The sequence below is a fragment of the Zonotrichia leucophrys genome, chromosome 4A (genome assembly GCF_028769735.1).
Source record: "Zonotrichia leucophrys gambelii isolate GWCS_2022_RI chromosome 4A, RI_Zleu_2.0, whole genome shotgun sequence".
Classification (NCBI taxonomy): domain Eukaryota; kingdom Metazoa; phylum Chordata; class Aves; order Passeriformes; family Passerellidae; genus Zonotrichia; species Zonotrichia leucophrys.
The window spans coordinates 14,736,615-14,749,961 of record NC_088174.1 but is presented as its reverse complement, the minus strand read 5'-3'; the positions used below and the strand labels follow the sequence as shown (position 1 = coordinate 14,749,961).

Genomic DNA, 13,347 nt, shown 5'->3' with positions numbered 1-13,347 from the left:
TTGCGCCTCATGCGTGACTGACACCGGGAGTGACTAAGGGCCCAGATCAATTATTGTGATTAAAATTGATCCTCATCGCTCTTGGTGTCACAGTTCACAAGCCAGCTCTCATGAGCTCACTTGGCTTGGGCCTGTAACCATTGCACATGGTGAGAATCTCATTGAGCAGAGGAAAATCATCACTACGTCAAAATTAAAGGATTTGATCATCACAAGAATAAGAATCAAACTGTGTTTGTGGCCTTTATACCTAATGGCAAAGTCATATTTAGGTTTGGATGCATTTCAAAAATGACATTTTATAGTAAGAGCCACTCTTGGGAAGTTTATGCAATATAGGATCTCTTTTCATGAGAAAATGCACCATTGTTCCCTCTTGCAAAACATTAAGAGTATTCCTGTGGACTTGGCTGAAAGGCATCAAGGAAACGCCAAATGTTTGTAACACACTGCACTGAAAAGCTCATTACATTTAACAAATCCTGGATTGGTCAATTCCTGCATGTGAAAATACACAGGAAAGGGAAAAAAAGAGATTAAAAAGAACATGATGGAGGCAGAGTAAAAGAAACAGAAAGGCTGAGCTGAAACACCACAGGCAGAGAAGGAAAATTTTATTTAATGAATGTTTTCCACCTCATCACCTCCTTCCTGCCCTAAACACCATCACCACCTGTAAGTGCACTCATTAAACTGGCAAATCCATACACCTCCATCATGCCTGGAAACTCAATTCTGCTGAGTTTTCAGCACTTTTATTTAATAATTCTGATTTTTTTCATATTTTAAGTTTGCTTCTTCCCTAGCTCATCTTCTTGTGCAGCTCAGTTTGTCAGTTTTATTTCTCCAAAGTGCTACGGAGGGAGCAACATATAATTCATAACTCAATAAAATTTAAGGAAAATAAATATTTGCTGCATCCAAGATGAAGTGGAGGATGTGTAGGAGGGGAGGAGGCAGGAGGCAGACTTGAAATTGCTGCTTTTGGAAGAGATTTGAGAATTGAGTGTTGGTACCTTAGTGCAAAATGGCTGGGGCTCTAAAATGGATTTATCAAGAACTGAAATGAAAAATGCAGGAGGGAACTGTTCAGGAATCGTGTCTGTGCAAGGTGATTTTAGTCTTGATTTAGGTGATTTAGGTGATTTTAGTGAGCAGTACTGGACAGCCATGATTGTTTGAAGGTAAACCAATTTATTCACAATTTTATTGGCTGGAAAAAGCCACCAACAGCCCCTTCACCTTTGAAAACCTGAGAAACAGCAAACTCCTCATTTTAGAGGCAGAAGGGCTCTACCAAGAGATCAGGGATTAATCAACAGCTTTATTCCCTCCTAACCATTGGTGACTCAGATGTCAAAAAACAGGATTCCAATGTCAAAGTTGTTCTTTTTCTCCTGGGTGAGAGAGGCTGGAGGGTCTGGGCACTGAGCTCCCGTGAGCAAATCCTCACTCTGCACCCAAAGCACAGCTCAGGGTGGACCCTCCTATGCTTCCAGCTGTTATTATAATGCAAATATTTCTAAATTACTAAATTACATAGGTTTCATTGCAATCTGTGCCAACATCTTGGTGTGTCTCTACACCTGACCCACATTAGGTAACATATTTAATTCAGGTTGCTTGGTAATGTATTTCTTCCAAATTTGGAGGTTTTTTAATAATGAAAATTCAGTGATGATTATCAGGAAAAAACCCATACAAATAAAATACATTTCTTTTTAAACTTAGGCAGCTTTTTAAGGTATACCATCAGGATATTTCCTTAGCAGTCAAAAGGAAGGGGAGATTTCAGTTGGAATTTGTGAGCTAATGTCCTGAGCAGCTCTGAGGAAGCTGCAGCTCAGTGTGTTTCCTCCTGTGACACCTGTGTGACACTGATTGATGCTTCTCCAGGTTTAATTGAGGTAGAACATTGCATGCTCCTGTTTCTGAGCAGGTTTTGCTGCTTTGTTCTCTAACACTGTTGTGAGTAATTAGGCCAGGTTCAGTTCTCTTTGACAGCACTGAAATGAATCATTTTTTTCAGAGTAGATGATCACTCTAATACTTCCTATCTAATATCACTGCCACCTCCAAATCATGTCCTAATGAGAGAGTTCCAGGAATATTAGAGAAAAAGAGGTGGATATTCAATGATCTAGAGTCTGCTTCTAACCCTGGAAAACCTTATTCATTTAAAGAACTATTACTCATGAGAATTACAGTGCAAGCTTCCAGGAGGCTGAACACAGGATGGTTGTCCAAGCAGGAACAGACTCTTTTAAACAGAGAACTATTAAATATGTTAAATCTCTCCTACAGCCCTCCCAAGATGTGGTTTAAAACCATAGATAATAACACTTCTGTGAACTGGTGATACTGAGAATTATCAGATGCAGAAAATCTCATCTTTTCCCATCTCCTGGATAAAAAGGTCCTTCCTGCAGACCTCTCCTATTACACACATGGAGTCTGTCACTGCTGTGGTGTCACCAGCTCAGTTTCAAAGCTTTCACAGCCAGGACTGATCTTTATCACCATAAATTCAGACTCCTGAGACACCAGCAAGAATAAGTAGTTACTGGCTTTGCTCAAGTGTCTTCTGCCACACTCTTTGCAGTTCATTTGCCACGAGCACTCCTGCATTATTACCGTATCCACAACTCATACAGGCATTTCACCTGGGAAGAACTGCCAGCTCAGATGCATCACTCCTCTGGCAGGTTTTGTCTGAGAAACCTCAGCAGAAAATATTGTTAAATATAGATCCTGGTGGCTGAGAGGCTGGACATGGCCCAGCCCAGAGCCCCCAAGTGCTGGGCTCATCCCAGTGTGGGCAGCAGCACAGGGGGATGCTGCCCTGCAGAGCTGCCTCCAGCCCTGGGGTCCAGAAGGATGTGGAGCTGCTGGAGCCAGTCCAGAGGAGGCCACAAATGATTACAGGGGATGGGACAGCTCTGCTCTGGAGAAAAGCTGGGAGATCTGGAGTTGTCCACTGTGGAGAAGCTTTGGGGTGACTTAATTGTGGCCTCCCAGTACCTGAAGGAGCTGAAGAAAGATGAAGAAACACTATTTATTTACAAGGGCCTGGAGAGAAGGGACAACTTGGGGATGGATTCAAACTGAAGGAGAGGAGAGCTGTCCAAAGGAGGAGACATGAAGATGCTGAAGTGCCTTGAGGAGCAGCTGAGGGTACTTGGTTTGTTCAGCTGGAGACTGAGGGGACACTCAGCGAAGTTACAACTCCATCATGAGGGAAAGCAGAGGTTGATCTCTGTGGTGACAGGGACAGGACCCAGGGAATGGCTGGAGCTGTGCCAGGATCAGGCTGGAGCTCAGGGAAAGGTTCTGTCCCCAGAGGGTGTCAGGCACTGCCCAGGGCACAGCCCCAAGGCTGCCAGAGCTCCAGGAGCGTTTGGACAACGCTGCCAGGAATGCACAGGGTGGGATTGTTGGGGTGTCTGTGCAGGGCCAGGAGCAGGACTGGTGATCTTTGTGGATCCCTTCTAACTCTGGATATTCTGTGATTTAGATTGAATATTAGGAGGAAATTCTTCCCTGTGAGGGTGGTGAGGCTCTGGAATAGATTTCGCAGATAAACTCTGGCTCCCCCATCCCTGAAGCATCTAAAGCCAGGCTGGCTGGGATTTGGAGCACCCCAACCTATGGCTGTGCTCCTGCCCACAGCAGGGGAGGGCCGGGATGAGCTTCCCGGTCCCTCCCAGCCCGAAGCCGCAGGCGCGGCCCCGCCTCGGCTCGTCACGGGGCCGGAACCCGGAGCCGCCGGAGCCGCCGCCGCCCCGGGCCCAGCGCTGCCCCAGCCCGGTCCGGAGCCGCGCCGCTCCCCCCGGGGCCGCCAACATGTCCAACATGGAGAGTATCCTCGGGCGGGACCGCGGGGGGACGGGCCGGGAGCTGCCGGGCTGGGCTGGGCCGGGCCGGGGGAGGTGGCGGTGGCCGTGGGGAGCGAGGCCTCCCCGCCGGGCGGAGCCCCCGGGACGCGGGGAACGAGGGGATGCATCCCCCTCATGGTGGTGGTCGCGGGGACCGAGGGGCAGCAGCGGGAGGGCTGGGTGTGACACACGGGCAGCGGCTGAGATCGCTCAACCTCGGAATTCTCTTCTAAAGAGGAGAAAAGCGAGAAGCGATCTCATATTCCATACCAGTACCAGGGGGTGTCAGAGGATGGTGCCAGGCTCTGCTCAGTGGTGTCCAGCACCACGATGAGAAGCAGTGATCATAAACTAAAAACCAAGTGTTCAACCTCAACACGGGGAAGAACTTCTTTCCGTGGAGGGGGCAGAGCACTGGAACAGCTGCTATGGGGGTGTGGAATCTCTGGGGAAATCCCAAAGCCACCTGGACACGTTCCTGGGTTCCCTGCTCCAGGTGTTTTCTGAGGGTTGGACTGGGTGATCTCCAGAGGTCCCTTGTAACCTCAGTTACTCCGTGATTCTGTGGTTTCACCGTCCTGAAGGGACAAGGAAGTGGGTGGGAAGTTCGGTGTCTCTTCCCAAGCTGTGATGAGGCAGCCTGGGCTGGGAGTGAGGAGGAGGAGGCAGGGATGTGGTGGATGGAGGGACAGCCCAGTTCCTGAGGCAGAAAACACAGTTTATACTAAAAATAGTATAGATGGCACAGCAGGGACAGCCTACATGTGTGTAAACTAGGGTGATGTCAGCTGGGCTGTTCCCCAAACAGCCACTACGTCAGCTGTGCTTCCTGCTCTTGGAAAGAATTTACAGCAGAGCCCTGTGTGAGCTGACTGAAACTTTATGGCTGTATAAAACCATCTTAACACATAGGGGCAGAAAACTTACAGGTCTCAGTGTGGATTGCCGTGGTCTCAGTGTGGTTGGAATGTGCAGGCAGTGCTGGCATTGCCGGTTGTCCTGGTAGGGATTGCTGGGGCAGCTGACTGTGAGTCACAGACTGAGGTGGAAGTTGGGTCCCACTTGGTTTGTGGCACGTTGAGAAAGACACTTGAAGGGAGGAGCAGGAATGTGCTCCTCAGGGGTGGGTGAGCTGGTTTAATGTCAGGTAAATTCCCTAGCTGAGTAACTGAGGAAGTTACTTCAAAATAAACTGTTCTGGTTTTGGTAGCTACATTAATAGATACCCTATCCAAAGTCACGTTTGTTACCTGTTTGTAGCCTCCCTGTGATGTTCACAGGATAACAAAAGACATTCCTAATGTCTCCAGGTTCCTGTCAGAGTAAGGGGAATGGCTGTTCTTTAAAGCAGAAAACTGCTCTGGAATAATTTATGTGCTTGAAATATTGAAGAAACCTCAAGTACTCATAATGCTTAACTTTGTGTTTCCACTTAATTGGTAATCATCTTAGAGCCTGCTGGGATCTTCCTCTTAGGATACCACAGGTAGCAGGAAAGAAACCTACAAAGCTTTTTACTTACATATTGTTTGAGAAGGACTGATATTATTTGGAAGCTTTCATCAACAGTATTCTAAGAAGGTGTTTTTGATTGTTATTTGTACAGCACACACTCTGTTCTCTGTCAGCAATAGTTTAGTGCAGTCATTCCAAATCACTCTGAAGGCTTGTCTTGCTCTTTTCTTGGAGCTTTCAGTTTAAGCAGTTGAACTTTTGTTTTTAAAGTTTCTCTTCCTGACTGGAGTACTCTCTGCCCAAAGTCAGATGACAGAGCTCTCAGGGAGCCTGGGATCACTCACATGACCCAGGGCTGGGAAGGAGCTGGAAGAACAATTTAAATCCAGAATCCTGCTGGGTTGTAGCTGGCCGTGGCCAGCTGAGCCAGTTTGCTGTTACACAGTTAATTTGTTGTGTCTTTCAGTGGTTTTGGGGCTTTTTTGGATGGGGAGGTTCCAGGCAGGTCAGGAAACCATCATTCATCATTTCACTGGGAGTCACAGGCTTCTGGTGTGGGAGTGAAAGTAACCAGCAGAGAACCACTCACAACTTCTCTTGGGGGGTGTTTGGTGGTTGGATTTATCACTCTGAAATAGGTTTAGTCCCTTAACTTGCACTGCAGAACACCTGTTTAATTTGAAGTTTGCTGCAAAGGAGCTCAACAGAAACTCCAAAAAATGCGACAAAGAAGAAAAGGCTGAGAAAGCTAAAATTAAGAAGGTAAGTCTGAACCAAGTTTTTAGATCTGTTGCTTGCCTGTTAGGGCAGGAAGACCTCTGCTGTGTTGTCATTTCCCTGGTGTGCATGCTAGTAATCATGTGGTCAATGTTTGTGATTTAAAATATGTGACTATAAATATTGCTGTGTTTATTAATAAACATGAGGATAAATCCTCGTGGATGGCTCATGGCATTTGCTTCCCTGGAGGATTGTCTTGTGTGTGCTTTGGTAGGGACTGTTGTTCTCAGAGTTAAAACCACTTCATGTTTATCAGCTTGTATTACATGGGCTTGTGGAGAGGAACTTCAAAACAGCTTTTGAGTCCTTGAAGCGGTGAAGAGAGAGACTGAGTTGATTTGATGTGGTTTTTTTCCCATGAGATACAGCTGTACCACCTGTGCCTGTGTTTGTGTCTTGAGACTGAAACTGTTTTCAGGAACAGAAATTGTGTTTCTGTAGCTGTGCAAAACTGCCTATTTGAAGTGCATTCTTTCCAATGCCTTCCTTGGAAAGAAGTTGGGAGTTCTCATCTTGGAAACGTTTGTGATCTGTTGTGGGAGGAGGGAGTGATTTGTTTACTTTTTTAATAGAAAAAGATCCAGTAACTAATTAATGCTTTTTTCAAAGCCAAAAGAGACTACACAGCCATCCCATGTCCAGGAGCAGGGAAGGGTGTAAAAGGCTTTTCCTTTTGTCTCCCTCTTTGCCAAGGCCATCCAGAAGGGGAACATGGAGGTGGCGCGGATCCACGCCGAGAACGCCATCCGCCAGAAGAACCAGGCCATCAACTTCCTGCGCATGAGCGCCCGCGTGGACGCCGTGGCTGCCAGGGTCCAGACTGCCGTCACCATGGGCAAGGTGAGGCCTCCCCCTCCTGAGGGGCAAGGAGGAGATGGCTCATCTTCTCTGCAGTGGCTTCATCCTGCCTGCAATGAGCTGGGAGCTTTCACTTTCGGTTTTAGAGGCAGCCAAGAGTAAATCGGCTGCTGGAATTCCTCTGGCAGCTGCTCTTTGGGTTATTTCACAAAGGATCATCTCCTTAAAGTAAAGTCATGAGGTAGGAGTTGTGATTCCAACAGATAGTTGTTTAAGGTAAACTAATTCACTGTTCTTCACCTTGAAAGTTTATTGTGACCTGTGGACCCAATGCATCCCTTAACAGTGACAGGTCTCAATCTATAGAAATGAATTTCACATAAAGCTCATTTTTAGTGAATTTGGCCTCAGAATGTGTATTTCAAGTGGCTGAGTTAATTTCTAGAGCTGGATATGGTAGGAGCTGTTTAAAATATGACATTCCAGATGGCAATAGGATGTTGCCTCCTATTTGGTACTGTCAAAGCTCTGTGAACAGAGATAAGAGAGCTGGGTAGGAAATATCAGAATTCTATAATTTGGGTTGGAAGGAACCTTAAAGCCCATCCAGTGCCACCTCCTGCCTTAGGCAGGGTCACCTTCCACTATCCCAGGCTGTTCCAAGCTCTGCCCAGCCTGGCCTTGGACACTTCCAGGGATCCAGGGGCAACCACAGCTTCTCTGAGAAATCCATTCCAGGCCTCCCCACCTTCACAGGGAAGGATTTGTTCCTAAACTGCTCTTTTTTTCCTTGTAATAATTTTCTTCTCCTTGTTTCAGGTTACAAAGTCGATGGCAGGGGTGGTGAAGTCTATGGATGCCACCTTGAAGAGCATGAACTTGGAAAAGGTAAATAGACTTAATTTTCTTGGAGCTGACATCAAAAGCAGAAGGGACAAGTTTTAAAAAGGGAAATTCAATTAAGAGTTTTCCAGTTGAGATGTATTTTTACTGTTATCTGAAGATAAGTGATTTGATTCAAATTTTTCATAGATATCTGCATTAATGGACAAATTTGAGCATCAGTTTGAGACACTGGATGTTCAGACACAACAGATGGAAGACACAATGAGCAACACTACAACATTAACAACGCCACAAGTAAGAATGATAAAATATATTTTAGCAAGGTGATCTTAAATTATGTGTCTAAACTGTGAATTAACAGCACTTGAAACACTCAGGTATATGTTTGGGGTTTTTACTGATAAGTTCAATTCTGTAGAAGTATTATTTACAAGCCAGAATTCAATTAATGTAATTTTAACTGCTGAGCACCTCTGCTCCTTATTTTTGAGTCCATATCTTCTAGTGGTTAAGCACAAAATTATTCTGCCAAAGGCATTTACCTTTAAATCAGTTTTGTTAAAATAATTCCTGTTCTCTGAAAATCTAACAAGAGGTTGTCAGAAACTCCAAATGCAGCAATCCATTTTGTTTTCCTTTAGAACCAAGTGGACATGCTCCTGCAGGAAATGGCAGATGAAGCAGGGTAGGTGAAATTTCTATTTCTTTAGAACAAATCGTGGTTCCCACAGCCCTTGCTGATTATATCTAAGGTCAAATACCCTTGTTTTATAAGCTGTCTGTTGGAAGCAGAGAAAAAACACAATTTTCCTTTTACCTCTGGACATACCTGACTTGTCCTGGTAGTGAGTCAAAATTACTCACCAGCATGTGTAACTCTGGAGTGTTCAGGGGGTGCTGTCTCATTGTTCCTCTGCTGTTAATTATTGTGCTTCCCCCTTGATCCACGCATGCCTGACTTGGTGTTTGCTCTGCTTTCTCCTCTTAGCCTTGATCTGAACATGGAACTACCTCAAGGACAGACAGGTTCAGTTTCTACAAGTGTGGCCTCAGCAGAACAGGTAAATGTTGCATTTCAGTGAGGTCAGTGTTTTCTGGAGAAATGGGATGTGAGAATCAATGCTTCACTAAGTGAAAACAAAATGTTAAATTGTTAAATTCTATTTCAGCTCTTCCAAGGAAACTGTGTGGTTAAAAGTCTTGCTGTCAAAGTAATTTTAACAATGCATTTGTTGGATGTTAAAGGGAAGGGGCCTTAAAATGAATCCAGTGCCACCCCCTGCCATGGCAGGGACACCTTCCACTGTCCCAGGTTGCTCCAAACCCCATCCAGCCTGGCCTTGGACACTCCCAGGGATGGGGCAGTCACAGCTTCCCTGGGCACCTGTGCCAGACCCTCCCCACCCTCACAGGGAAGGATTTCAGCCCCCCTTGTCCTATCAGATATTCCACATTCTTTGAAACAATTCTTTCTCTGCTTAATTTTGTGTTCTGAAACTCCTCCCTCACAGCCAGGCTTGAGGTTTTAAGCAAATCTTGTTAAGCCATGAGGGAATTTCTCATCAGCTGGACACGAGCTGCTGTTCCTGTTGCTGATGGTTTTCCCTTTTTGTTTCCCAACTGTGCAGGATGAGCTGTCACAGAGACTGGCCCGCCTCCGTGATCAAGTGTAGCTGAGCAGAGCTGCAGTTCTCTGGACCTGCTTCCAAATTCCCTGTCTGGAACTAACCCTGCACTACACTTGAGGTGTAAAACAGTTCAGCTTAGGTGTTTGAATACTTGTAATATAGGGTACTTCACTCCCAGCTTGCTACTCTTTCTAAAATACATTAAGTGACCCAAAAATACCAGCTCTGATGTTCTTTTCTGTACATTTGGAAGTTGATCTATTTTTTGCAAGCTTTTTTCACAAATTCAAGTTGATGTTCTGAGTCCGCTACTAATGGTGGTATATTCTAGTTCCAAGCAAAGCAGAGTGTCAGTGAGATATATTTTAAATTATGAAGTGATTTTTTTAAAATGATGAGAACTGTTTCTGGTTGCAGAACTGATGTATCAGTTCAGATGATTGTTGCAGATCATTTTCCTACAGAGCCAAACTCCTGGAACACACAAGGATGGACAACGTGGACCTCCTGGAAAATGCACTTGTTGAAACAAATAAGTGGACTTTGAGTTTTTTAGTCTTTAAAATTTAGGATAAATGTGCTGAAATTAACAGTTTAGTTCAAAAATGAGTTACCAAAAGCTGATTTCATATAACTGGGGACTTGTATGGTGGCATCACTTCAGCACAGTAGGAATAAAATATATTTTTGGACTCTTTGCCAGATCTGTTGCTCTCTGCAGATAACATCCCATTGTTTTTAATATTCTGGTTGTATGGAGGAGCTAATTTTAGCAATCCCTTTATATCTCTGCATAGTAAGAGAGTCTGGCTGCTCTCAGTAGCTTCAACTCTTGTTGCAGTTGTAAAATAAGAAATGGTTGTAGAAATTTGTACCTGAGACCACTTGTGATGTGTTGTGATAAACAGTGACGTTCAAATTCTCTTCCTGATTTTTTTGGTCTCATTTTTATTTTTTGTCTTTGTAGGGGTGAGGGAAGGTGTGGAGCACCAGGCTTGGAATTGGTTCTTAATTGCCTGGTGTTCAGGGCCACTTGGGTTTTCCAGTGTTAGGGAATTGTTTAAGGAAAAAGCAAAAACTCACTTTTTTATTCAAGCAGGATTTTTTCAGTGAAAATGTGCAAAAATGATCAAAGGTTTCAGAGCAGTTTCAGATGTTATTTTGAATGTGTTACCCAGCTCACTCTGAGGGTTGAGCAGGATGTTATGTACTGAAGTAATCAAGGTTACTGTAAAAATAAAGTGAGGAAAATCAGATAGACAAAACAACCTGAAATGTTGTGGGATTCTCTCACGCTGGCAGCTGAACTAAAACCGTGAGTTTAAAATGGGATCTTTTCACTTGTTAGAAAGAAAGTGACATTTAAAATAAATGTAAACACCTTGAGTGTTCCTCCTGTAAACAGGAGAAATTGGAATGTGTTTAAAAACCACGTATTGACAGCTGTAGCCTGGCTATGATTCCTTCAAATGATTAATAAATCATCCTGGAAAGGAACTTTTTCCTTCATTTTCTTCCCTGGCTGCTTCTGAACATTGTAACCATGGTCATGGTGTATCTATGCAACCCAGTTACCCAGCTGGGGTGACTGTGTGTGTGCCTTTGCCTTGCTGGACTTCCTTCAGCTTTTTAATATTCTGTTACTTCATATCATGGGAGTGCTGGAAGCTTCCTGCTGCGGAATCACTCCACACCAGAGTTTACTCAGAGCTGTCCATGAACTGCTGAGGGTTCAGTGTCTGAAAGCAGACAGCTCCAGCTACTGTGTCTGGCTTCTCTAATGTTAAAAATGATGCTGCTGTTAGGCTGGTTTGGGCCATTCTGGAATTAGTTGAGGGTCAGACAGCAATTCTGAGCTCCCACATGGTTGATTTTCCCAGTCTGTTGCCTTGCTGTGAGCCTTGGAGGGATTTAAAAATAGACTGGGAGTGAGACTGCTGCGACAGGAAGGTTAAATAAGCTTCATTATTTTATTGATTGTTGTGGAGTTTTGATCTTATCCCAGGCTGGTGAACTCCAGAACCGGCACAGATTTCCAGTGTTGTCCCTTGAAAGGAATTAACAAATACAAACGTTTGACTGACATAATTAAGTTTATGTCTGGGGGACTGTGGTGCTAAAGGCTTAGGCAGAAATAGGTGTTTGAGACAGGGAATTTTTGCCCTGTGTTCTCCACTCCAGGAGCTGCTGTGTATTTCAGCCATGCCAGGGTTTGGGGCTGGCAGCTCCTGTGTACAGAACTCCTGCCCTCTCCTGGGGAAATGCTTTCACTCGTGGCTGGGAGCTGCATCCAGAAAGGTTGAAGTTATATTTTAAATACATTTTTCTCATGGCATTTGGAAATGCTTAAAGCTGAAAGTTGTTCTTAAAGCAATATTTGAGTTTCATTCTTCCTCCCTTCAGGCTCCCCAAAACATTTCTCTTCCGTGAGCAGCTCTGGCTCCTCACTCCGACCTTGTTTTGTCTCTGTAAGTTGACTGTTTGTAAAGTTCATTTCATGTTAAATCACTTGTTTGTGCTTTTCTGGAACCAGCTAAAATTTCAATATTTCTGCTGATGAGCAGGCGCATCTAAAGTGAAACATTGCTTGAAATGTTGCTGGATGGTTTTGCTCAGCATTTTTATCTTCTGTTTCTAAAACTGCTGGTTTGTGGTAGCTTTGTCTTCATTAGAATTCCAAAACAAAGCCATGCAAAGCTTCAGATGAAAGGAGAGGGAAGCAAAACAAAAACAAGAACTTTAATGTTATGATTGCAACGGGATAAAACTTATCAAGTTGCCTTTGTGGAGATCCTTGGAGCCAAAAAATAGTGAATTTTTGTTAAACATAATCAGCAGTTGTGTATAGACATAAATTCTGAAGCTGGTGCCATGTATAGAGAAGAGAATAATTTTTGTAGTTCTGGTTGAGTTCACTTTGAAAACTGCTTTACTTGTATGGGACAGTTTGTAAATGTAACTGCAGGTGGAAAATAAAATTGTACAGACAACTCATTCTGGGTGTGTGTGCAGGTTGTGTGGCTGCTAAGGTCTCTCTACATGGATGGACGAGCACATGGGATGTCTTTCCTATGGGCAGACATGCAGGAAATTCAATCTTTATGGGGAGAAAACAAGGAGAAAATAAAGTGGGTACTACTGAGAGAGATTTGGGACAATTAGGGAGTAAGTAATATTAAGTATAACAATATAAGCTCTGTTTTATGGGGTGTTTAAAAATGTTTAGTCTGATATGGAGAAAGCCCTGTGCTTAAACATCTCTGAGGGTTTTCTGTCCTTACACACAGAACAAGGGACCACTGGAAAACTGGCAAGGAGGTGGTGTGGGTTTGAGTGTGGGATTAGGTTTGGCTTTGCCACACCTGAAAATCTTCAATTTTAACATTTCTGTTCAGTCGTTCAAGAGCCAGCAGAGGGCACCTGAGGCTTTGCTTTTGTGGGTCCTGCAGAAATGGCTGGCTGGAGCAGCTAAAGGAAAGCTGCTTGGTTCAGGGAGCAGAGTCTCCCGTGGAACCTTTGTTTGGGCAGTATCCACCCGCTGCTGGATGTGCCCGTGCCGGGGCTCTGATCCCAAAATCCAGCTGGGCAGCACATCCACAGCGCCATCAGCTGAATGCGGTCAGTCTGCACTCAAAACACTTAAACATCCTTTGCTGCCTCAGGTCTCTGAGATCTGTTAGGAGGGGGGATGATAGTGAGTAACCTTGTGCTTAAAACTTGGGATTAAATTTCATTTTTAGTTAAATCTTGGGGGTTTTTAGCTGTTGTTGTTCTGTTTTTGACCTGTGATCATTTTTCTGTTTTATACATAAGGAAACACTCACTATGCACTGATGGAAATGGATTTTAGTGGTAAACTTTATTTTTTTTATCAGAACTTTGATGAGCTTTGCTTTGATGACGGATTGACTTTAATTTCAGGATTTTCTCTGCAGTTCTGCCTTCACCTCTTGCTCAGGCTGCTT

The 13,347-nt window shown here is 44.3% G+C and overlaps 1 protein-coding gene across 1 annotated transcript; it reads left to right on the top strand.

Moving 5' to 3' along the window:
• Nucleotides 1-3,727: 3,727 nt before the first annotated feature.
• Nucleotides 3,728-12,376, top strand: CHMP1B (charged multivesicular body protein 1B). The gene is made up of 8 exons (XM_064712688.1): nt 3,728-3,859; nt 5,995-6,092; nt 6,804-6,950; nt 7,728-7,796; nt 7,941-8,048; nt 8,396-8,439; nt 8,743-8,815; nt 9,383-12,376. Exons 1-8 carry the CDS (start codon nt 3,844-3,846, stop codon nt 9,425-9,427), a joined length of 600 nt encoding a protein of 199 aa, XP_064568758.1. The 5' UTR covers nt 3,728-3,843; the 3' UTR covers nt 9,428-12,376.
• Nucleotides 12,377-13,347: the final 971 nt, after the last annotated feature.

Excerpts from the sequence above, each read along its gene's own strand:
- CHMP1B (XM_064712688.1), top strand. Across the intron at positions 6,093-6,803 it reads AGAAAGCTAAAATTAAGAAG|GCCATCCAGAAGGGGAACAT; the intron begins GTAAGTCTGAAC and ends CTCTTTGCCAAG. Across the intron at positions 6,951-7,727 it reads CTGCCGTCACCATGGGCAAG|GTTACAAAGTCGATGGCAGG; the intron begins GTGAGGCCTCCC and ends TCCTTGTTTCAG.